Source organism: Eurosta solidaginis, chromosome 4 (assembly GCF_040869045.1).
Source record: "Eurosta solidaginis isolate ZX-2024a chromosome 4, ASM4086904v1, whole genome shotgun sequence".
NCBI classification, from domain to species: domain Eukaryota; kingdom Metazoa; phylum Arthropoda; class Insecta; order Diptera; family Tephritidae; genus Eurosta; species Eurosta solidaginis.
In genome coordinates, this window is record NC_090322.1 from 53730115 (window position 1) to 53755325 (window position 25211).

The 25211-nt window shown below is 38.8% G+C and overlaps 2 protein-coding genes across 3 annotated transcripts in view; both read left to right on the forward strand.

The window, feature by feature from the left end:
- Positions 1–16242, forward strand: part of LOC137249764 (reticulocyte-binding protein homolog 1-like) — a 319862-nt gene extending 303620 nt beyond the window's left edge. For both annotated transcript variants that reach the window (XM_067781637.1, XM_067781643.1), the window contains 2 exons: positions 14658–14771; positions 14871–16242. In XM_067781637.1, coding sequence (XP_067637738.1) covers positions 14658–14771; positions 14871–15203 — 447 coding nt within the window. In that variant the 3' untranslated portion in view covers positions 15204–16242. The remainder of the gene's footprint in view (positions 1–14657; positions 14772–14870) is intronic.
- Positions 15210–17248, forward strand: LOC137249773 (zinc finger protein 239-like). Its single transcript, XM_067781660.1, has 2 exons — positions 15210–15343; positions 16191–17248. The coding sequence occupies exons 1-2, from the start codon at positions 15242–15244 to the stop codon at positions 17151–17153; spliced, it is 1065 nt and encodes a 354-aa protein (XP_067637761.1). The 5' UTR covers positions 15210–15241; the 3' UTR covers positions 17154–17248.
- Positions 17249–25211: the final 7963 nt, after the last annotated feature.

A 25211-nucleotide genomic window follows, 5' to 3' on the forward strand; every position in this document is an offset into this window, starting at 1 on the left:
AAAAATTAAAGTTGCTGGATCTTCTGGATTTTCTGATATTTTCTCACTCAAAATTCCTATTTTCGTAAATAAGTTTTCAAAATTACCTAATGAATTTCCGTCTATTACCATACGTTTCACAGGATAGAAACAAAAGGTATTTCGCCATTCTCTAAACCCAGACGTCTTGATCCAATCAAACTTAAAATTGCTAAAGCTGAATTTGATTTTTTAGTTAAAAGGGGTATATGCAGACCCCGAAATTCTCCTATTGCATCTCCACTTCATCTCGTTCCTAAAAAAGAACCAAATGATTGGAGACCTTGCGGAGACTATCGAAGACTTAATTTTATTACTACACCAGATCGGTATCCTTTACCACATATCCACGATTTAACAATTGATTTAAAATACAAACAATTTTTTTTCCAAAATTGATCTTGTGCGTGCTTACCACCAAATTCCAATGCCAGCAGAAGACATTCATAAAACTGCAATAACTACCTCTTTTGGAATGTTTGAATTCGTAAGAATGCCTTTCGGGTTACGAAACAGGGCTCAAACTTTCCAACGCTTTATTAATGCACGAATATAGTTGACATTTTCTGAATTTTATGGATGCTAATTTCATTGCACTGGCATAAAATACTTTATAGAGATTTATTTATTCTTCCGCAATGATTGTTCACTTTTTCGCTTCACCTTCCTCTACTCCGGCAGCTTTATTTGGCATATAACTGGACCCAACGAACAGACACAAATTATAGCTGTCTATTATAATGGAATCAATAGCCGCGGCATTATTTGTGGCGTTGGAAAGCAACGCATACGAAAATGACCAGGCAAGAATGGAAAGGCAAATATTGCGAGATTTGTGTAATCCATTTGAGATGAGTGACGAATTGTAAGAAATTGAACTTAAAAGTGGTAAAGTTTAATGACTTATTTTCTTATTTAGGTTCAAAAAAACTTTCGACTTAATAAGGATGCTTTCAAGTATGTGTTAGATACTTTTGCGGGGCAAATACGTCCAAAGACTTCGACATCGACATGTTGTTTTTGACCTGGAAACATATAAAAAACAATAATCATCAAGCATTTTATGTTTCTTAACAAGCTTTACTTACATTTTTGTTAAAATTCTGTTATAAATAATAAAAAAATAAAAATAAAATATTTTTCCGCCAACTAATTTGCAACTTAGAAAAACGGAACTACGATCGTAATGCAGAATACACAAAATCGAACGATTCGAAGTTGGATCGAAAGAGATTGGAACACAGAATACCAAAATTGTCAAAACGTAAAAATTCCAATCCAAGTCGAAATGCAGAATAGGGCTGAGTAATAAAGAACATGATTTTTCTAATGACGCTCTCCAAAAAATAAGAGAATATTTTTCGCTTGTTCGTTCTAAAGTTTTTCATCATAACAAAGAAAACTTTTTCGTTCCTAAAAAAATTGAAAATTGTGAGTATGTTTTTTTTAAAGTTCTTCGGAAATCTAATTTAGAATCACTCCAAGAAACATAAAACATTTACAATTCAATACAAAAATATTATTTAAAATATATCAATTGATTTACTTAAACCATCAACATACTTATTAACACTAATTTAAATACAAATACAAATACATTAAACAACAAATAAAGTTACATTTAATATTAATTAATTATTTATTTGTTTTAAATTTTCTTGGAGGGGAGTAAATATAGTGTTTATAAAATTTCAATATGAATATTAATATTATAATATAAAAAAATTTATAAAATTTTTAAATATATACACCCCTATTCTGCATTTCGATTACGTTCCCGTTCTACGCTCCGCTTTAATCGAAGTTGGGTATTCTGCATTACGACGGAATTGTAACGACAAGAGGAAGAGCAAATGATTTTTCGAAATCAGCTGTTTGGACGGAATGTGCGAACATTGGAACAAAATAAATTAAAGAAAATTTGTAAAAAACACTGAAAAACATGTATATTTTATTATACACGCCATTTTGCACAAAAAAAAGCAATAGAATATATTGCCGCAATGTTACATTTTTTTGAGTGAAGTGCTTTCATAATTGTAAGTGTGTTTTTGTCGTTATTTTGGCCAATTCCCTGCCGTGGCCACCAAGTTTGGTTAAAACGGATTCCAGCACGAATATAGTTAACATTTTCTGAGATTTATGGATGCTAATTTCATTGCACTGGCCTAAAATACTTTATAAAGATTTATTTATTCTTTCCGCAAGGATTGTTTACGTTTTCGCTTCACCTTCCTCTACTCCGGCAGCTTGCTTTGGCATATAACTGGACACAACGAACAGACACAAATTATAGCTGTCTATTATAATGGAATCAATAGCCGCGGCATTATTTGTGGAGTTGGAAAGCAACGCATTCGAAAATGGCCAGACGAGAATGGAAAGGCAAATATTTGGCGTGCCTTATGTGCAGGGAGAAAATTTAAAAAGTATGTACAACCAAGTGTGTATGTCGATCGACTTCTTATCCCCGCAAGTAAGAGATATTTTTCGAACTGCACGCCCATTGAACAAAGCTGTCATCGCCATAATCATTAAATTTCACAATCCCTATGATCGGAATCGGACTTTGCGTGCTTTTAGCGAACATCGCAAAAAAACAAAGGCAGATGTTTCTCTTAATGATATTGGGCTTGAGGGCAGTTTCAGAATTTATGAGAGCGTATCTCAAGGTACAAGAAAACTTCTTCATGAAGCAATAAAGCTTAGGCGTGTCGGCAAAATTGCATCTGCATTTACTCTTCGGGGAGAAGTGTACATACGAGCTACGAAAGACTCCGTTGCAGTGAAGATCTTCACCTCTGACGATATGAAGCAGTACCGCTGACTACAAGTTTCGCTAGCGTATATAACCGCATACATACATATAACAAAACTCTTCAAACCCTTTTACTTATGTTTCTCGTCTTTGACTACTTTCGCTGCTGTAACTTTGTGTGTTTGTCTTATGGTTGCTTTTGTTTGCATACATTATGGTGACCCTTAGCAGCAATTTGAGTGGTGCGGGCGATAATAGTCTTGCTATGATAAATATTTTATATCAGCGTGGGAATGGTTTTAATATTGTACATTTTAACGCCAGAAGCTTGAATGCTGAGAAGATAGATTTTGTAAGGTATGTGTTTGAAAACTCGAATGTTGACGTTATATGTGTTTCAGAGACTTGGTTTGCTGAAGATCTTGATGACAGGCACTTCAATATAAGCAACTATAATCTGGTTCGTAATGACAGAGTGGGTAAAGGGGTGGAGGCGTTGCAATTTATTGTAAAAAATATATAATTATGAAGCATATTTGCAAGTCGGTGGGCCCCGGTACAGAGTATTTGTTTGCTGAGTTACGTGATGCTTCTACAAAGGTCCTTGTGTCATGCGTTTACAGTCCCCATAAAACTAATAGTCATGACTTGTTACTTTCTTCCTTGTCCTCGCACATTGTAGCTTATGATAGTAAATTTGTTTGTGGCGAATTTTATGTTAATCTCCTCGTACGTAACTCGTATAGTTCCCGTCTATTGAACAACTTCTGTGGGCCTGGTCTTAGTGTTGTCAATCGGGATATTCCTACAAGGTTTGGTATTAATTGTTTTTGACTTGGATATTGTCTACTTGATTATTTTATTTTTTCTGACTTGGATATTGTTCTAAAATTTGACCAGATATCATTTCTATCAGACCATGACCTTATCTTTTGTTCCTTTGACTTTAACTTTGACCGCTGTGACGCAAATAGCTCTTTTGCTTTTAGGGATTATCGTTTTCTTGACAACAATGCTTTGTACTCCCATTTGTCCCATGTTGATTTCAGTGAATGTTGGCGCCTCGTTACTGCCAATGAAAAACCTAAGTTTCTTAATAATAAGATTCTAGATGCCTATAACAAGCATGTCCCCACTCGCTATAGCAACCCTACAAATAGGTCCTGTCCCTGGTTTAATGGCCAAGTTATTTCTGCAATTAAAGCGCGCAATAAGGCATACAAATCGTGGAGGAGGATTAAAACTGATGTAGCATGGCAGGCCTACAGAATCGCTAGAAACACGGCTACTAGGATTATAAGAAACCAAAAATGTAAGTTCTTCACCTCAAGGCTAAATCCCTCACTACCTCCTAATTCTCTTTGGCGTAATTTAAAGAGTCTTCGAATATATGGAAATAAAAGGCAAGATTGTACTTTGAATGCAGATACCCTTAATGATGCGTTTGTGCATAGTTCAGTGGTTGGTGTTGATTTTGGTAATTTTGTTCCAAATGGTTCTGTGTGTTTCTCTAGAAGTCCATTCGAATTCTCTGCGGTTACTGAATGTGAGGTAGTAAGAAGTATTCTTAAAATAAAGTACAACGCAACTGGAAATGATGGTGTACCAATTAAATTTATAAAAATTATTTTACCATTTGTGTTGAGTACCCTTACACACATTCTCAACCACTGCATTACGACATCTTGCTTTCCTGAGTCGTGGAAGTGTGCCATAGTTAAACCTGTTCCTAAAAAACGGTTTGCGAGCTCAGTCACTGATTATCGACCCATAAGTATTTTGCCAGTATTATCTAAAGTTTTTGAAAGGCTGCTTGCAGATCAAATCAACTCACATATTTTGAGGCATAATCTACTTTCGCCGCACCAGTCGGGGTTTAGAGCTAATCACAGCTGTGCAACTGCATTACTAAAAGTAATCGATGATATCCGAATACCCTTCGATAATAACCAGCTCACCCTGCTCTGGTTGCTAGACTTTTCAAGAGCTTTCGAGTTTTTCGACCACGAGTTACTCTGTTATAAACTACAGCTATACTTCGGATTTACTAAAAGCGCCTTGATGCTAATGGAAAGTTATTTAACTGGAAGAGTTTAATTTGTCAACACAGGAAGTGAAGTGTCGGGTATGAAAAACTTAATCCAAGGTGTTCCGCAGGGCTCCATCGTTGGGCCCTTATTATTTAGTATTTTTATAAACGACATTTTTTCAGTGTGTAAGCACATGAGCATGCATGCGTATGCAGATGATATAAAAAAAATGTATTTATCTGGTAGTTTCGCGAACCTGAGCACACTCTGTGTCAAAGTAAATAATGACCTATCATGCGTGCAGTACTGGGCCAATAGTAATGGTCTTTGCCTTAATGCTAATAAATCGTTTGTATTACCTATTTCTAAGAAAAAGGTCGTCGATGTACTAACTCCTACGATATGCATTGGTAATACTGCTCTAAAAACTGTTACTAAAATCACGAATCTAGGTTTCGTAATTAACTCAAACCTAACTTGTGTTGACCATATCAACTCTGTTGTTGGTAAAGTGTATGGTACATTGCGCAATCTGAGGCAATCTGCACCGTTTACGCCTCCTCAAATTGGAAGAAAGCTTGCCGTACAGCTTATATTGCCAATAATAACCTACTCGGAGCTAGTTTACAACAAATTAGATTCGTGCTATGCACATAAAATTGAGATTGCCTTTAATCAGGTAACTCGCTACGTATTTGGGTTACGCAGGTTCGATCATATTTCTGCGTGGCGGTTTCAACTCTTAGGATGTGACATATTCGCCTATCAGAAGGCTAGAAATGTAATTTTCTTGATCAGGTTGATTTCTACTAAATCCCCACCGTACTTATATGAAAAACTCACATTTGCTAGATCTCTCAGGTCATGTAGTATAGTTGTACCCAGCTTCAATTTTGTTGTCTCTACAAGGCTGTTTTTCGTCAACACCATACGTATATGAAACTCAATCCCAGCTGCAATAAGGAACAATGTAAACCAAAGCAATTATAAGCGCATTCTTTTCAATTATTTCTCTACACATTAATCTTAATCTGACCATTTTGTTTTTTTTTTTCTTTTTTAATCAATTTTTTCCCAAGTCGTTTACTTTGAGTATAGTTTTAATTAACTGTCTTTAATATGTCTACTATATCTATATATATTTTATATCACTACTACTGTACTTTGTATAGCATCATTAACTTAGGTTAACTTTAGTAATATTGTGTATCCCTTTTTTATCCCAAAATTTTATTCAATCTTGTTAAATACATATCTATGACACTGTTTGTTGTACTATAAAAGATATATTATCTTACTGTACTAATGTAATTTCTAATAAATGAAATGAAATGAAATTGCGAGATTTGTGTAATCCATTTGAGATGAGCGACGAATTGTAAGAAATTGAACTTAAAAGTGGTAAAGTTTAATGACTTATTTTCTTATTTAGGTGCAAAAAAAATTTTCGGCTTAATAAGGATGCTTTCAAGTTTGTGTTAGATACTTTTGCGGTGCAAATTCGTCCAAGGACTTCGGCATCGACATCTGCCCTTAATATTGTAGTAGCTGCTTTGAGATTTTTTGCAGAAGGCAGCTACCAGCATGGAATAGGGGCGGATTATAATGTAGGAATGGGAGAGTCAACAAAAATTATGCCCTCAATGGATAACGTTTGAACAAAGTGAAGAGGAGAAAATACAAGCTAAGCAAGAATTTTATGCGAAGGCTGGCTTCCCAGGAGTTGTTGTTGTTGTTGTTGTAGCAATATTTCGCCACACCTAATAGCTGCGACCGATCACAAATTGTCAACAATATCCTCTAACGGGAGTCCAAGGAAACTTGCTGTTTCAACAGGAGTGGACCATAATGAAAGGGGTGTGGGGATACATTGCAAACGGGGCATACATTTTGTATGTCGGGGTTGATTCTGGATAGGTAAGAGATTAACCTGTTACAGTATCCAGAACGAAGTTGAGCAAGAGTGACACGCGTTTCCCTGGGGAGTATGCGTTCCTCTTCCACAAGTTTTGGGTACTTTTCTTTGAGTACTGGATTCACCGGGCAATTCCTGACATAAAGGTCCGACGCCTGTTTGTGGAATTCACCAAGGACCTGCTTGTGTTTTTTTGCTTTATACGGCTGGTTTCTCAGGTGCCGTATTTCCTCAAAATGCTTACGGAGATGACTTCTTAAGCCCCTAGGCGGTGTTGGCTCATCAATCAGATGTCTGTTTGGATGCCGAGGATTCTGGGTATTCAACAGGAACTGTTTGGTTAGCATCTCATTTCTCTCCCTGATGTGGAGTATTCTCGCCTCATTATGTAGATGTTGTTCTGGGGACATAAGAAGACAGCCCGTGGCGGTTCTGAGCGCAGTATTTTGGCAGACCTGTAGCTTCTTCCAGTGAGTAGTTTTTAGGCTTGGTGACCATATGGGGGACGCGTAGCACGCAAAACGGCTGGCCAATTGCTTTGTATGTGGTAATGAGCGTTTCTTTGTCTTCTTCCCAAGTACTGCCAGCAAGGGATTTGAGGATTTTATTACCGCTCTGGATTTTTGGAACAATTGCAGCTGCGTGCTCACCAAAATGTAGATCCTGATCAAACCTCACACCCAAGATTTTGGTGTGTAGGACAGTCGGTAGCGTAGTGCCATCGACGTGGATGTTCAAAATGGTCGACATTTGGGACGTCCAACTTGTAAATAAGGTCGCGGATGATTTAGTGGGTGATAATGCCAGGTTTCGCGAGGCGAAAAAACTGGAGAGATCAGGTAGGTAGCCGTTTATTCTGTTGAAAAGCTCATCGATCTGTGGGCCCGGGCCTGTGGTCATTATTGTGCAGTCATCGGCGTAAGAAACGATAGTAGCTCCTTCCGGTAGCGAAGGTAGTTTTGATATGTAAAAATTAAACAAAAGTGGGGATAGGACACCACCCTGTGGCACTCCTTGTTTAATTCTTCTTGGCTTTGATATTTCGTTTCCGAATTGCACCGATGCCTGCCGACCACCCAGATAATTTGCGGTCCACCTTTTAAGACATGGAGGAAGGGCAGACCCTTCCAAGTCTTGCAGTAACGTGCCATGGTTGACCGTATCAAAAGCTTTTGATAGGTCTAGCGCTACGAGTACTGTTCTATGGTGGGGCTTCTGATTTAAACCGCAATTTATCTGGGTGCTAATGGCATTTAGCGCGGTGGTGGTGCTATGGACTTTTCTAAAGCCATGCTGATGACAGGCTATCTGCAAATTTGCTTTGAAGTAGTTGAGCAAAATGTCTTCAAGCGGCTTGGCTACTGGCGATAGGAGAGATATCGGGCGATATGACTCTCCTATGTTAGCTGGTTTCCCAGGCTTTAGTAGCGGGACCACCTTGGCCCCTTTTCCATTTTTCGGGTATGACAAAGGTGGAAAGAGACAGGTTGAAGATATGTGCTAAATATTTGAAACCCTCTTTCCCTAGGCTTTTAAGCATCGGCATGGCTATGCCGTCTGGGCCCACTACTTTGAATGGTTTAGCATGGCCCATGGCATCCTCAACCTCTTTGGCGGTGATGGTAATTGGGGACGCGCTGAACTTATGTTTACGTACGTGTCTGTTGCCACTCCGTCTATTTTTGGCGACCGTAGAATGCATTATGTATTGTCGGCAGAAAGCGCTCGCGCATTTTTCGCATCCGACAGCACTTTGTCGCCAAAGGCGATGGAAACCTTGTCATTGTGCCTAGACGGATTCGATAGGGACTTTACAGTGGACCAAAGTTTACCTACACCGGCAGAGAGGTTACAACCGCTTAGGTGCTCCTCCCATTTCGCCCGCTTGTTTTCATCCACAAGCAATCTGATGCGTTGGTTTATATCCCTTATTTGGGGGTCGCCGGTATCGAGCTGTCTTATAAGGTCACGTTCTCTCGCTAAACTTGCGGCTCCTGCCGGGAAGTCGGGCCGAATTTCGGGAATTCTACCGGCGGGAATGAAACGAGCCGAGGCGGATTCAATGACCTTGCGGAAAGCACGCTCCCCTTGGCGGGCATCATTTGGGATAGGGAGGGCAGCAAAGCGGTTGTCTGTAAAGGATTTTTATTCGTCCGACTTTCCTTTTTTAAAGTTAATGAAAGTGCGTTTTTCTGCGACGATGAAGTCGGCGGGACGCTCGAGCGAAATAAGTATAGGCAGGTGGTCGGATGCCAATGTTACCATCGGCTGCCAGTTGACGCAGTTTACGAGTTCTGCGCTCACGATTGAAATATCCGCCGAACTGTGACAGCTTCCTACCATACGTGTGGGGGCGTCTCCGTTTATAGTGCAGAACCTCGTTTCTTCTATTTGATCCGCTAACATCTAACCCCTACTGTCCACCCGCAAGTTTGAATGCCATAGATCGTAATGGGCATTGAAATCGCCTAAGATAATGTGATTGTTTCCAGCTGATATCAGGGCGGTATCCACTGGTGCAACAGGTGACAGGAGGGATGTAGATGTTGATGATTTCTAGATTTGCATCGCCTGACCGGACAGATAATCCTTGACGTTCTAAGACACTGTCTCTGCGGTCGATGTCGGGATCAAATATATGATATTGCACAGTGTGGTGTATGGTAAACGCGAGGCCGACTCCATTTCCGCTCTGTTGTTGTTGTTGTTGTTGTAGCGGTGCTTCGCCCCACCTAACAGCCGCGACCGATCACAAATCGTCATCAATATCCTCTAACGGGAGTCCAAGGAAACTTGCTGTTTCAATAGGGTTGGACCATAATGAAAGGGGTGTGGGGACACATTGCAAACGGGGCATACATTTTGTATGTCGGGGTTGTTTCTGGATAGGTAAGAGTTTAACCTGTTACAGTATGCAGAACGAAGTTGAGCAAGAGTGACACGCGTTTCCCTGGGGAGTATGCGTTCCACAAGTTTTGGGTACTTTTCTTTGAGTACTGGATTCACCGGGCAATTCCTGACATAAAGGTCCGACGCCTGTTTGTGGAATTCACCAAGGTCCTGCTTGTGTTTTTTGCTTTATACGGCTGGGTTCTCAGGTGCCGTATTTCCTCAAAATGCTTACGGAGATGACTCCTTAAGCCCCTAGGCGGTGTTGGCTCATCAATCAGATGTCTGTTTGGATGCCCAGGTTTCTGGGTATTCAACAGGAACTGTTTGGTTAGCATCTCATTTCTCTCCCTGATGGGGAGTATTCTCACCTCATTATGTAGATGGTGTTCTGGGGACATAAGAAGACAGCCCGTGGCGATTCTGAGAGCAGTATTTTGGCAGTCCTGTATCTTCTTCCAGTGGGTAATTTTTAGGCTTGGCGACCATATGGGTGACGCGTAGCACGTAAACGGCTGGCCAATTGCTTTGTATGTAGTAATGAGCGTTTCTTTATCTTTTCCCCAGGTACTGCCAGCAAGGGATTTGAGGATTTTATTACGGCTCTGGATTTTCGGAACAATTGCGGCTGCGTGCTCACCAAAATGTAGATCTTGATCAAACGTCACACCCAAGATTTTGGGGTGTAGGACAGTCGGTAGCGTGGTGCCATGTTGTTGTTGTTGTTGTTGTAGCAATGCTTCGCCCCACGTAACAGCCGCGACCGATCACAAATTGTCATCAATATCCTCTAACGGGAGTCCAAGGAAACTTTCCGTTTCAACAGGGGTGGACCATAAGGAAAGGGGTGTTAGAGGCGTTGGTTCCACATTACAATTAAAGAGATGGTTGGTGTCATGTGGGGACACATTGCAAGCGGGGCATACATTTTGTATGTCGGGGTTGATTCTGGATAGGTAAGAGTTTAACCTGTTACAGTATCCAGAACGAAGTTGAGCGTAGTGCCATCGACATAGATTAGATTGATACGAATCTTTTGCTTACGCTCTCATATTTTCGCTCTCACGAGGGATTTATCTTCTAGTTGTTGCTGGCAACAATCACAGATAAATCCCTCGCGCCAGCTGAAGCGGGTGCCAGAACAAAAAATGTGCCAGCCTAAACGAAAAACGTGCCAAAAATTTTGGTAAACTTTAGATTGACCTACAACTGTAGAATGGCGTTCACAAATTATGGGAAAAAGGATGAAAATACTTGTTTTAGTGTAAGTATTATTAGTTCGAAGGCGGAGGGTAAATATTATTTCCCATTCAAAAGTTATCACTAAAAATAGGTTTTGTAAATATGAACTCCCGATGCAACCAGTCCATTTTGATCACAGAACCTGGAACGCCAGACATGCAGGATAAGCCCTATCTATTAAATAATGTTAACTATTATACCTATCATATGTCCGATTTACTGAAATTTCAAAAGAATATATGGTTTTCACTACGAGTTAAATGCGTTACAATATTTGACTAATTAATTTAATCGAAATGTAAATTTTACTTAGATTTGTTCATATTTAACTCTAACTAGTCGTATTATTGTAAAATAACTTTAAGGAAATAAATATTTTACGACTATCATTTTATTAAATGATTGAAACTATAATTGCCGAAATGTATGTCAAAAATCCCCATTTTCAGATCTATTCATTTTTGTTTGTAGTGGCATCATTGGTAAATGTTATAAAAAATGTGCATTTTGACAGCGCTCTTTCGAAACAAAGAGTTGCAAATCCTTTCATCTATGCCATCGAAGTGGATGTTCAGAATGGTCGACATTTGGGACGTGGGGGTTTTGATTTAAACCGCAATTTATCTGGGTGCTGATGACATTTAGCGCGGTGGTGGAGTTTTCTGAAGCCATGCTGATAACAGGCTAGCTGCAAATTTGCTTGGAAGTAGGGGAGCAATATGGCTTCAAGCGTCTTTGCTACTGGCGATAGGAGAGATATCGGACGATACGACTCTCCTATGTTAGCTGGTTTCCCAGGCTTTAGTAGCGGGACCTCCTTGGCCATTTTCCATTTTTCGGGTATGACAAAGGTGGAAAGAGACAGGCTGAAGACATGTGCTAAGTATTTGAAACCCTCTTTCCCTAGGCTTTTAAGCATCGGCATGGCTATGCCGTCTGGGCCCGTCTGGGCTTTGGATGGTTTGCGTGACCAATGGCATCTTCAACCTCTCTGGCGGTGATGGTAATTGGTGACGCGCTGAATTTATGTTTATGTGCGTGTGTGTTGGCCCTCCGTCTATCTTTGTCGACCGTAGAATGCATTACATATTGACGGCAGAAAGCGGTCGCGCATTTTTTCGAATCCGACAGCACTTTATCGCCGAAGGCGATGGAAACTTTGTCATTGTGCTTAGACGGATTCGATATGGACTTTACGGTGGACCAAAGTTTACCCACACCTCCAGAGAGGTTACAACCTCTTAGGTGCTCCTCCCATTTGGCCCGCTTGTGTTCATCCACAAGCAATCTGATGCGTTGGTTTATATCCCTTATTTGGGGATCGAGCTGTCTAATAAGGTCACGTTCTCTCGCTAAATTTGGGGCCGCCGGGAAGTGGGGCCGAATTTCGGGAATTCTCCAATCGGAAGTGAAACGTGCCGAGGCGGATTCAATGACCTTGCGGAAAGCACGCTCCCTTTGGCGCGCATCAGTCGGGATAGGGAGGGCAGCAAAGAGGTTGTCTGTAAAAGATTTGTATGCGTCCCACTTTCCTTTGTTAAAGTTTATGAAAGTGCGTTTTTCTGTAACGATGAAGTCGGCGGTACGCTCGAACGAAATAAGTATAGGTAGGTGGTCGGATGCCAATGTTACCATCGGCTGCCAGTTGACGCAGTTTACGAGTTCTGCGCTCACGATTGAGATATCCGGCGAACTGTGACAGCTTCCTTCCATACGTGTGGGGGCGTCTCCGTTTATTTCTTCTATTTGATCCGCCAACATCTCACCCCGCCCGCAAGTCTGAATGCCATAGATCGTGATGGGCATTAAAGTCGCCTAAGATAATGCGATTGTTACCAGTGATTAAGGCGCTAATAATAGGGCGGTATCCACTGGGGCAACAGGTGGCAGGAGGGATGTAGATGTTGATGATTTCTAAGTTTGCATCGTCTGACCGGACAGATAGGCCTTGACGTTCTACATTGTCCCTGTGGTCGATGCCAGGATCAAATATATGATATTGCACAGAGTGGTGTATGTTAAACGCGAGGCCGCCTCCATTTCCGCTCATGCGATCTTTTCTGTGGACATTATACCCAGAACAGGTTTGCAGTGCAGATCTTGCTGTGAGTTTAGTCTCTTGAATCGCAATGCGGATGTTGCGCGCTAAGGCGTAGACTACGGGACGCCCTTGGAGGTGAACAGCAAGGAGCCACAAAAGATTTATAAATGTTACGTGGACGTCTGGTTTTGGGATCAAGCCCAGAACAACCTGTCCGATGCAACCATCCCTTACACGAGACACACTGAACAGAGTATGACCGTCCTAAAAAGATTCTTTTCCGGCAGATGCAGCAAAACCATTTCGCAGGACCGGGGTCAGGAGACGAACCCGGATTGGATTCGATACCTTCCCGGAGCAAGAGTGGAGCAGTCCCGCTGCAAGGAGCTGCTGGGAGGATGACAATTTGTGGGAGGGACACAACAAATTAAATGGGGTTACACTGAAATGGCAGTCCTTGGTCGGGAAAAATCCCGTCGCTCCGGTACGTAGAACCGACGGCCTTGGGAGGGATTCCCAGGAGTCATCATATCCCGCTTTGTTGCCATTAAATTAGCCAACGTCTCATACTGCACTTGTGTTGGAAACATATAAAAAACAATCACCATAAAGCCTTTTACGTTTCTCAACAAGTTTTAATTACATTTTTATTAAAAATTTGTTATAAATTAATAAAAAATAAAAAGAAAACATTTTCCACCAACGAATTTGCAACTTAGAAAAACGGAACTACGATCGAAATGCAGTAAATGTAGTATGAATTTAATAGGATTTCAGTCGATTTGTAATCTAATTAAATGTGCCAATATTGATTTATTTGTAAAATCATGTTGTATTAGATTCTTTAACAGCGAAATTTCATCCGGGATTTTCGTAATTTTGTTATCGCGTAAATAGAGAAATATATTTATAGTTTAGAAGGATCGTTGGTAGGATTGCCATTATAGTTTAAATTAAACTATATATTTTTAAAATTTTATTTATTATTTATTTAAATTTTTTATATTAATATTGATATTTAAAATTTATAAATACACTGACACTAAAATTTTCTTTTTGTAATAATATTCAAAAAAAAAAAGTAATTCAAAAAATAAAGTACACAAATAAAGTATATTTAAATAAAGTAGATAACTCTACAGAAGCAATATATTGCGCTGGAAACCCTTGCGATGGTTGCGCTACACAACCCCTTGAATCAATTTGCTATACCGCGGGTATTCTAAGCCCCCTTAGTCTCACCACACAACGTTGCGTTGCCAAAATGTAATATTATAGTATTTGTTCAATTTATGAGTAAACTGTCATTTTGGCGAATTTTGTTGATGTGGTGAGTTTTTTTTTTGTGTCTTTCGTTGACTGAATACCGAAATCATCTCAAGTCACAAACATTTTCTCTAAAGGATATCGCGATCTACTACCATAGTAGTGCTGTCAATACAGAGCCTTTTTTACTCAGAACATTTGCGTTTATTTGTTCGACACATCAGTGATTCGAACGATGAAAGAAGGCGCAGGATAAAAATTCGTAACAATATGTACATATGTGTTATTGGAAAGATAAGCTTCCTTTTCAGCTTATACAAAAAATATCAAAACTGAATTTTCGAGAAAAAATAATAATAAATATTCGATGAAAAAAAGTACGAGGGGATTGTTAAGCGCAATAAAAAGTTTCGGGTTGTGTCCCTATCGAAAAAAGAACAACAAACATCTACAGTCTATCTAGAAAGTAAATAAATTATCCGTTTTTTTTTTTTTCAGAAAAGCATTTATTCTGCGGTACAATACTTCGAAAAAATTGAAATAGAGAACGAAACTGAAATTAAAAACGAATTAATCCCTGAAGATAAATTGAGCGAAGAAAGCTTAGAAGAGGTAAAAGTAATGTATCTCAGTGTAACTGAGTCAGTTACATATGTAGACGCATAACGCAAACTATTAACATACATACGTTTGAACTTCATACATTTACAGGAAAAAATTGAGTTCGAAGACCCGGAGGTAGACCTATCGGTACAGACAAGTGATGATGCAGACAGTGAGCCAACAATACCTCCCACAGGAAAACATAACCTTTGGGAGAAACAATTTGATTTGCCTAAACATAAGAAAACAGCGCATTTCCTAAAACAAGGGTCTAGAAAAAAATGTATTATCGAATTTATTGAAGTTTATCGCTCTTTACCGGCCTTATGGAACTTGAAATCCAAAGTTTATTTTAACCGACAGAGAAAAACTGAACAATATCAAGTTTTGATAAAAAATTTAAAGAGAAATATCCCACTGCAACAAAGGAGGATGTCTTAAAGCAAATTAATTATTTTGTTTCCAGTTATAAAAAGGAAATGAGGAGAATTGGACAATCTGGTATTTTTACATTATATTACTATGATGCAATGAGTTTTCTGCGCAATATAATGCCAAAATTCAAACAAAAAATATCTCAAGTAAATATTGTAGTAGCAATTTATGTATCCAGTCAGTCATAAGCTGTCATCGCAAAAACACTATGGATCCCACCCAAGTTTCGGAGGGGCCCGGGGTCCTTTTTCGATCCTCCACTGAGTTTCGAAACACATGTGAAGGAAGAAGAAGAGCGCTGGATTGGCTTCATTTATCGGAAGCAGATATGACTGCCGTTACCCGTTACTTGCAACGCTATGGCCAAAAACTTCTTAGCTATTAAGCGACAATTAATGATTTTGATGATGTTCGATAATAGATAATTTTCATTTTCATAGGGCTAAGGAGCTTAGAATATTGCCGCGGAAGGCATGCCTGTCATATGAGGCGACTAAAAACCACAGAGCTAGAAGGTTGAGTGCTCATTTCAAGTCGTTCACGAGATAGAAGGGATATTACCTTAATGAGGAAAAACTGGAACGTGCTGGATCAATATCCGGCAAAGGAAGAATATACTTGTCTGCTAAAGGTGGTTTATTACAAGACCAACATTCTCAAATTTAATTGGGCATAACTACTCTTTGGACCGCACATCGGCTTCGTTAAAAAAAAGCAATTTCGCCGTGATTCGGTTAAAAGCCTGAAAAAATGGCACAGTAAGAACCGGCCATAGCAGTGAAAGAGAGTCCTTAACCCTAAGGAATTCAAGGTAGTGTGGTATAAGGTATACTATACTTTACTTTTCCGATCCCACGATACTGCGAACGCCCCATTATATCCATAAGGGATCTCGATGACAACTTATGAATGAATGAAATGGTTTTTATCATAAGAACTTCTGCAGCTAAAATCATAATTCTATATGTATGTATGACTTCTACACTTCTACAGGCTACATCGCAACAAATAAGTAAGAAATACAGCCCACCACCGAGCCTTCTAAAAGATGAGGAATTAATCAACTTGGCTGTAATATATAAAAAATATACATGTCTTTGGGACGAAAATGATATTGCATACAGGTTTGGCAATAGACGTCGGGAAGCACTAAAAAGTGTATTTGATGAAATTAATAAAACATTAAAAGTCAAATTAACATACGATGATTTGCAAAAGGAAATTTCTTTACTGCGAAAACTGTGTTCAATGGAGAAAAAAGAAAAAATTGCTTGTAAACGAAATAAACTACTATATACGCCTAGATCCCTTTATTCTGATCATATTGCTTACTTAGAGCCCGATGTCACACCTTACCAGTGCTCAATATGTGATAAAATCTTTTCTGGTGCACAACAACGGAAGCATCATGAAGCATCACACGATGGCTCCTTGCCATTCAAATGTAAAATTTGTTGGCGTGGCTTTAAACTAACATCGAATTTAGCCGTTCATCTTCGTAGGCATGCACAGGACTATACGCACAAGTGTGAAATATGTAATAAGCCTTGTGCAACAACTACTGAATTGAAAACCCATATGCGATGTCATACTGGTGAGAAACCTTATGTTTGTGCTATATGTGGTAAAAAATTTCCATCAAGTGTGGCACTTTCATGCCATATGCTTCGTCATCAGCAAAAACGGAAATTCAAGTGTGAAACTTGCTTAAAGCCATTCTATGATAAACAAAGCGTACGTGAACACTTGACTGTGCACTCAAATATGCGTGATGAAATATGCAATGTTTGTGACAAAGGTTTTGGTAGCAGAAAACAATTGCGGCAGCATCAGCTGATTCATAACCCTGAAAAGAATTATGAATGTAAAATATGCGGAAAACGTTTTGCGCAATGTGCTGGCCTTAGCGGGCATATGAAGTCGCATGGTACAAAGTTTACAACAAACAACGTTTAAATTTTTAGTTTTAAATAATACTGATACAAAAAATTAATATAATAATTTATTTTAATAATAATATGGGATCCAACCCTATGCACACTTTGTCAAAAGCTCTTCAATATCTTCGAACGGGAGTCAAAGGAAACATGCAAACAAGCATGAGTGTTAGAGGCGCTGGTTCCACATTGCAATTGAAAAGATAGTTGGGGTCATATGGGGACACATCATATGCGGGACATACATTGCTATGAGTCTGGATAAGCAGGAGTTTAACTTATTATAATATTCGGCAATAGTCTAGTTGAGGGGTCAACTGCTAAACGCTACCAAAAATATCGAGAAAGGTATCAAACGACGCGTCTTGACATCAGTATTACTAATCCGAAGGCGGAAAATAAAAATTTTAACGCGTTCAAAAGATATTAACGAAAAACCGAAAAAAGACCCGCGGGTAGCTCCGAAACCGGGGGTCGGATCCATAGTATTTTTGCGCAGAACACCTTTCTGCGTTGGCGGCCTTCGGCCGCGCTTATAAAAAATAACCCTGGGCTACGCCATGCCAAGTCCGGGTGTGTGGTATAACCGTGGCTACCGCCACGGTGATGCACAATTTTTTTTGGGGGTACCAACACAACAACAACCACATGGGAATCGCCAACTTCAAATGCAAATATCTCCGGACAGAGATAAAATTTTTCTATTCCGCCATCGGATTATTGTTCTCGAGATTAATACGCGTCGTTTGACACCTCTTTCGATATTAGCAGTCGTAGCGTATTAGCAGTCGACCCCTCAACTAGACTATTGCCAAAAATTATAAAAAGTAATATCAAAAGACGCGTTTCGACCTCCGTTTTTAGAATCCGAAAGCGGAACTTAAAAATTTTATTTCTGCCGAAAGATAGTTACAAAAAACCAGAAAATGACCCCGAGAGGGTCCGAAATATGGGGCCCGATCCATAGTTTTTTTTTTGCACAGAACACCTTTCTGCGTTGGGTGGATCCAACACCGGTTTGGGGATCAAAATGAAACGCGCGCAGAACACCTTTCCGCATTAGTGTGTGTGTGGACAACAAATCTGGGAAGATACAACAGCAACATGAAAATTTTAACCGATTTTCGGTTATATATTTTGACAGAAATAAAAATTTTCGCTTTCGGTTTCTAAAAACGGTTGTCGAAACGCGTCTTTTGATACCACCTTTGATAACTTTGGTAATAGTCTAGTTGAGGGGTCCACTGCTAATACGCTACCAATATCGAGAGAGGTGTCAAACGACGCGTCTTGACATCAGTATTAATAATCCGAAGGCGGAAAATAAAAATATTAACTCGTTCAAAAGATATTAACGAAAAACCGAAAAAAGAACCGCGGGTACCTCCGAAACCGGGGGTGGGATCCATAGTATTTTTGCGCAGAACACCTTTCTGAGTTGGCGGCCTTCGGCCGCGCTTATAAGAAATAACCCTGGGCTACGCCATGCCAAGTCCGGGTGTGTGGCATAACCGTGGCTACCGCCACGGTGATGTCCTTCTGCGTAGTACACCCTTCTGCGTAGGCGGCCTTCGGCCGCACTTTAAAAAAATAACCCTTAGCCGATCCAACGCCGGCTACGCCATGCACAGTAATTCTGCGTAGAACACCTTTAAAAAAATTACCCTTAACCGATCCTACACCGGCAACAAGAAAACTAAAATAAAAACTCACCTCCAAACAAACCCGTCAATGTTCTACGCAGAATTACTGTGGATGGCGTAGCCGGTGTTGGTGTGGCGGTAGCCACGGTTATGGCACACACCCAGACTTGGCATGGCGTAGCCCAGGGTTATTTTTTATAAGCGCGGCCGAAGGCCGCCTATGCAGAAAGGTGTTCTACGCAGAATTACTGTGCATCGCCACCAAAAAAGAGTTTTTTCAAATTTTTGGTAAATAAAGACTAGAAAAATTAAAGATATATATACATCAGATGAAGGGTATTTTTATAAGTTATTTTTCGATTTTTAATTTTTGAAATCCATCCACTCGTTTCGGAGATATTTTGATTTGAAAAATTCATAATTTCGCCTTTTGACATGGAATTACCCCCAATGTTCTACGCAGAATTACTGTGCATGGCGTAGCCGGTGTTGGATCGGCTAAGGGTTATTTTTGTAAAGTGCGGCCGAAAAAAAATCTCTATATAGTCCGATTTTTTTTGTTTTTTTTTTACAAATGTATGTAGTCTGCACTTGTTCCAAAATGAAAATTCCAAATATTTGCCAGCATCTCTTTATTTCAATAAATTCAAGACGTATTCTCTTCTATTTTAATATATTAAATTGGAACATATTCAGTAAATTACAAAAACAATGTAATTGTATGTTTATTTAAATTTATGTTGATTAATTGATGTATTAATCCCAACAGAGAACAACAAAAGTAATCACCAGCGTTGCTGAGCTGGCAACACTGTTCACTTTCATGAGTTTTCATTTCGACAGAAATTTGTTGCAATATTTTTTTTGATATTTTATAAGTAAATTAGTGAAATTTAACATAATTTTTTCGTTAATTCGTGCAAGTTAGATTATTATTGGAATTATCCATTGTCGAAAAAAGATGGCAACCCTTTTTTTCTGTATTCTATTTTACTATTTTTACCTTCGTTAACTACAGTTGAAATGTGACGTTTATAGAAGAAGCACTTCAATAAAATTTTCTTTCCATGAAAGCGAATTGTTCAACTGTTAATTAAACGTGTTTTCTTTTGTGCGTTTATCTTTTTTATTCACTTAATTGGTTCGGTCAAAAGGACTTCTAAAACATTTAAAAGGTTATGGGCCCAGGGAGCTTCAGTGAATAAATTAAAAGAAGTTAAAACAACTGAGTCAAGTCGTCGTACTGTATAAAGTTGCGCGCACATTTAAAAAGAAAAAAAGTCGTCTCGGCTTAGCGTTAATAAAATAGAGCATGTGGAAATAATTGCTGTGTTACATCGTCGCATGTGGTAAAATCTAATTTCACTACCTTAAAAAAAATTGCATCAACATTTATAGGATTCCCGTTATCACGTTTGTGCATACAAAATTGTACATATATTCGTTCGCAGACTAGTAGGCACAACAACAAGTTTTATGTAAAGTTGCTTTGCCGTCGCACAACAACTAAAGTTCGGTTAAAATGGATGGAAATAAAAATGAAAACAATTTTAGTGGCCACGTATTAAATGGTTCAAACTTTCGCTTATGGAAATTCCAGATAATGGATTTCTTAAAAGCACGTAATTTGACCAAGAATATAGAAGGGATAGTACCGGCAGAAAATGTACCAGAGGATGAAAGGAATATTTTTGAAAGGAATGAAGTTAAAGCCATGAATGCTATATTTCATTCGCTGGATATATAAAACGCGCAAATCTTGTTCTAACATGCAAAACCGCTAAAGAAATGATGGACAAATTGGAAAGTGTGTACGAAAAAAATTCCTAAATTCGTGCCATGACTTTGTATGAAGAATATTTTTCACTCAAGATGAAGGATGATGAAACTGTCGCTTCGTACGTAGCCAAAGCAAATCAATTAGAATCAGAGATTGAGCAACAGGGTGAAAAACTGTCTGACAAATTGAAGATGGTGCGTATTATTAGTAGTTTGCCTGTAAAGTTCAACAACTATAAAACTGTTTGGTATAATACAAAAGAAACTCGTAAAATTGATACGCTTATGGCATCTTTGCAATTAGAGGAGGATAATTTGAATCGAATGAACAATGAACAGAATGATTCATCAGATGCGGTATTTGTTGTTAGGTTTAAACACAATAAACACAAAGACTCCAAAAAAGATTTCACGCCAAAGTCAAATGTTGATGAATTAAAGAAGACAACGAAATGCAATGCTTGTGGTCAAATGGGCCATTGGGCAAAAGATAAAAAATGTCCAAAGAAAACAAATTCGTCGAATAGCAAAAAAACTGCAAATAAAAACGAACTGGAATGGTGTACAGTAGTATATTCGGACAAATCAAACGAATTAAATGCAGATTACTGGTGCGCTGATTCAGGTGCAACAAGTCACATGACTTTTCGTCGTGAGTGGTTCTCAGAGCTAAGAGAGTGGTCAAGTAAAATTAGCCGATCGTCATCGTGTCCAGATTCATGGAATTGGTACCATTCTTATAGATGCAAAGGTAAACAATCTGTGGGAGCAGCGTCGTCTTGAAAACGTGATGTATGTTCCAGAACTTGGTGAAAATTTGTTTTCGACAATAGTTATGACAGATAAAGGTTTTCAAGTTTTATTTGAAAGTGGTGGTTGCAAAATACTTGATTAACAGCGTAAAATTGTTGCACCAGGTAGGCGTGTTAAAATGAAAGAAATACGCATGGAATTTCGTGTACGTACAAATGAAGTTGCAAATGTTGCAGGTGGTTCGCTTGAGCAGTGGCATTTTCGATTGGGCCACGTCAACATCAATTCAATAAGACAAATGGTTAAAGATGGTCTCATTACAGGTGTCGACTTGTCCAACAGTGAAAGATTTTTTTGTGGGGATTGTCAATACGGAAAAGTGACGAGATCAACTCATAAGGAATCGATCAAGCGACCATCAGTTGCTGGAGAATACATGCATGCAGATTTATGTGGTCCCATGGAATAAATTAGAATTGGTGGCGCTCGTTACTTCTTGTTGATTAAAGACGATTCATTGATCAAGAATCACACATGGCCATTGGATGATCAGAAAATTATTGATAATCGTTGGGTGTTTAAAATCAAAGAAAATACTGATGGCTCAATTGAGAGATATAAAGCACGTCTTGTGATTCGTGGGTTCACTCAGCAATACGGTGTCGATTACGAAGAGACTTTTAGTCCTGTCGTCAAATATACATCGATTCGTGCAATTCTGTCTCTAGCGGCAATGAATAAAATGCGGCTAAAGCAGTTCGACATTAAAACTGCATTTTTGTACGGTGAGCTGAAAGAAAACGTTTTTATGAAGCAGCCAGTCGGCTATAATGACAACAGTGGACGCGTATGCAAGCTGATCAAAAGTTTATATGGTCTGAAACAGGCATCACGATGTTGGAATCAAAAATTTACGTCATTTCTTTGCAAATTTGATTTCACACAAAGTGATTCAGACTAATGCGTTTTCATTCGGCGAAAGGATAAGATAATAACGATCATCGCGGTTTATGTAGATGATGGATTGATGGTAACAAATAACATTACTGGAATTGATTCGATAGTTTCACACCTGCATGACAATTTTGAAGTAAAAGATATAGAGGCAAAGCAATTTTTGGGTCTCGAAATTGATCAACGTCAGGATGGTTCAAAACGCATACATCAGCAGGCCTATGCTAATGAATCGGTTTGGTATGACAGAAAACAAAACTGTATCAACTCCAATGGATAACAATCAGAACCTTGGCGATTTCGTAAGAGATGAGCATGATGCTGTATATCCATATCGTGAAGCGGTCGGTAGCTTAATTTACCTGCCCTTCAAAAAACGCGAGTACTCCATAAATAGTGTAAGGAATACTCCTTCCCTTTAAAAAACGCGAGTACTCCATAAATAATGTAAGGAATACTCCTTTGGGAGTATAGGAGTGTTCCAAAACTACTCTGTATTCATTTAAAAAATGTGCTCCAATTAACATTGTGATGTCCTAGGAGAGGTGTAGGTGAGCCCACTCTCGCTTTGTTTGCGAGTATTCCATAGAGTACATACGTGAGAGTACTTTCCAAAGTACTTTCACTGTAGTACTCCATGGAGCACCCACAGAGGATCATATGCCAAATTACTAAAGAGGAATTGTGTCGGAAAGAATTATCGGTGTGAATTTAATTTAAAATGAAAGTAAATGAAGAGGAACAATACATCTTTTATATTTTATAGTAGGAATATTCTTATGTTATTTAACATTTGCGTGAATAAAGAAACTAATATTTCTCTATACTATAGTATGTATACATAAAACCAGTGCGCGGTTGCATTTTATCAGAGTTGCCATAGAAAAATTTTATTATCAGTTATTTGTATGCAATATTTTATTTTTGGCAACTCTGTTCGATCGTCATCGAGTCGTGATCACGGTCGTTAAAAAACTCGCAATGATCGGCTGATGGTGGCCGCAAACGCATTGCAAAGGAGTATTGTTAGAGTACTCCAACATGAACAAAATGGAACACATAATCCAACAATTTTTGGAGGGACGTAATCCAACAATTTTTGCAGGGTATTTGTATTCAATATTTTACTTTTGGCAACTCTGTTCGATCGTCATCATGTTGTGATCACGGTCGTTACAAAACGAGCAATGATCGGCTGATGGTGGTCCGCAAATGCATTGCAAAGGAGTATTGTTAGAGTACTTTAACATGAAGAAAATGGAACACGTAATCCAACAATTTTTGCAGGGTTTAGGAGTATAGGAGTATTCCAAAAATAATCTGTATTCATACAAAAAATGTGCTCCAATTAACATTGCGATGTCCTAGGAGAGGAGTAGGTGATCCCACTCTCGCTTTGTTTGTGAGTATTCCATAGAGTACATACATGAGTGTACTTTCACTGTAGTACTCCATGGAGCACCCACAGAGGACCATATGCCAAAGTACTAAAGAGGAATTGTGTCGAATCGAATTCTAATGCATTTCTCTAAGGTAGAAGGTTAGAGGACGATTTGCGAAACTGTCGCGAATTATAGCATTCTCGACAAAAAGGGGACTTCGTTCTCGATATCGAGAAAAGGGTTAGAATTCTAACCGAATTTTAACGTCAATTTCTAATGAGAATTTTGAAGTGATGCGCAATTAAGTTCAAAGACATTTTCTATTGTACTAAATTAAACCCGTACTTAAAGATTGACCCCAGCGTTGGTTTGAGGTACGGATGAGGATAATCAATAATCTGCTCGCTTTCCTTTTTTAACTTTTTTTGATTGATTTTCACTTACTAGTATTTATTATTATAAATAAAAAAAACTTATTTCGCAACTTATAATATTTCCAGAGAACTTTTCACTATTTTTATTTTGTTTGTATAACACTAAGGATGAGTGCTCATTTCATGCAAATAATCGATAACTGTGACAATGATCATAACATCGCATTTCTAGTCTTATTCGAATCGTTTCACAGTCGAATTCTAACCTAGTTCTCTAACCTACTTTTCGAATCGAAATGCATTAGGGAACTACATTAGAATTCTAATGTAAAATTACAACATTTCTCTAACGTTAGAAACTGTGTTTGCTGGGTCTATTCGATCGTCATCGGTCGTGATCACGGTCGTTAAAAAACGAGCAATGATCGGCTGATGGTGGTCCGCAAACGCATTGCAGAGGAGTATTGTTAGAGTACTCCAACATGAAGAAAATGGAACACGTAATCCAATAATTTTTGCAGGGTGGCTATTGGGACACGACCAGACATAAGATACGCAATTGGTGTGGTAAGTCGATATTTGGAACAGCGTAGCTCAGCACACGTAACTGCGGTGAAACGTATATTCAAGTACTTTAAGGACATGCTCGATATGGGTATTGTTTATAAAAATGATTGTGTTCTTCATTTGGTCGGCTACAGTGATGCCGATTATGCTGGCGATAGCGAAACGAGACGATCGACGAGTGGGTATGCTTTTCATATTGGGTCCGGTGTCGTAAGCTGGGCATCAGTTAGGAAAAAATTTCAAGATGGTCAATTCAACTTAGAATATATAAATACTGATGAGCAGATCGAGGATATATTTACGAAAGCATTGAATAGGAATCGTCACAAATACTTGTGCAATCTGATTGAGATGACATCATAAGAGAACGTCGCCGATTTTGTTTACAACAATGAGTGGGAGTATTGGAATTATCCATTGTCAAAACCAGGCATGCTTAACCAACGAACCGATATCATTTTGTTACGATAATCAACGTTAATAAACGAAACAAAGTCATTTCGTTTCGTTTATTAACGTTAAGAACGTCAAATTAACGTTGATTATCGTAACGAAATGATATCGGTTCGTTGGTTAAGCATGCCTGGTCAAAACAAAGATGGTAACCCTTTTTTCTGTATTCTAT